At 27.8% G+C, this 589-nt stretch overlaps 1 protein-coding gene across 2 annotated transcripts in view; it reads left to right on the top strand.

Moving 5' to 3' along the window:
* Positions 1 to 589, top strand: part of LOC107645394 (E3 ubiquitin-protein ligase At4g11680) — a 3,110-nt gene that overhangs the window by 2,172 nt on the left and 349 nt on the right. For both annotated transcript variants that reach the window (XM_021116915.1, XM_016349409.2), the window contains one exon: positions 1 to 212. This exon ends at the window's left edge or, in 1 of these variants, runs on beyond it. In XM_021116915.1, coding sequence (XP_020972574.1) covers positions 1 to 212 — 212 coding nt within the window. The remainder of the gene's footprint in view (positions 213 to 589) is intronic.

The following is a 589-nucleotide window of genomic DNA, read 5'->3' as shown; positions in this document are numbered from 1 at the left end:
TGTTCTTGTTGTTCTTGTTGCTTTGTTGCATTGTCCCTTTAATTAGTACCTTCCTTGGTTACAACATGAACATGGGATCTAATGCTAAGGGTGCTTCTGAGGATCAAATCTCACAAATTCCAAGTTGGAGATATAAACAAGTTCATGATCATCATGCTTTAGATCATTGCAATCATAAGGATTGTTCTCAAACATTCATCAATGAGGATCAAGTAAGTAATAATGAATTTATTAACTTATCTCTTCTACTACATATAATTTAAAAGGAAGACATTACAATGCAACTATCTTTTTAGTGTGTTTCACTCAATTGAATAGTTTTTTCAAGTTCACTAATAATTAATCAATCCCCTTACGTTACCAACAATATTTTTGCCAACTTTTGTTCATGACTGTGTTTAATAGAAGTGTCTAATAAAAATGTATTTTTTATAGCTGTGTTTAATGAAAGTGTCTTTATAGATATATTTTCTAGATGTGTCTCATTATACATATGTTTAAAATATAATAATTAATTATTGTTGGCAATAAGTTAACAGATAGTATATTGGTACCCTATACTTTTCCATAATTAATTTATAAATTTTAA

The sequence above is a fragment of the Arachis ipaensis genome, chromosome B01 (assembly GCF_000816755.2).
Source record: "Arachis ipaensis cultivar K30076 chromosome B01, Araip1.1, whole genome shotgun sequence".
Taxonomy (NCBI): domain Eukaryota; kingdom Viridiplantae; phylum Streptophyta; class Magnoliopsida; order Fabales; family Fabaceae; genus Arachis; species Arachis ipaensis.
The sequence above is the reverse complement of the archived record's forward strand: the minus strand, read 5'-3'. Positions and strand labels throughout refer to the sequence as shown.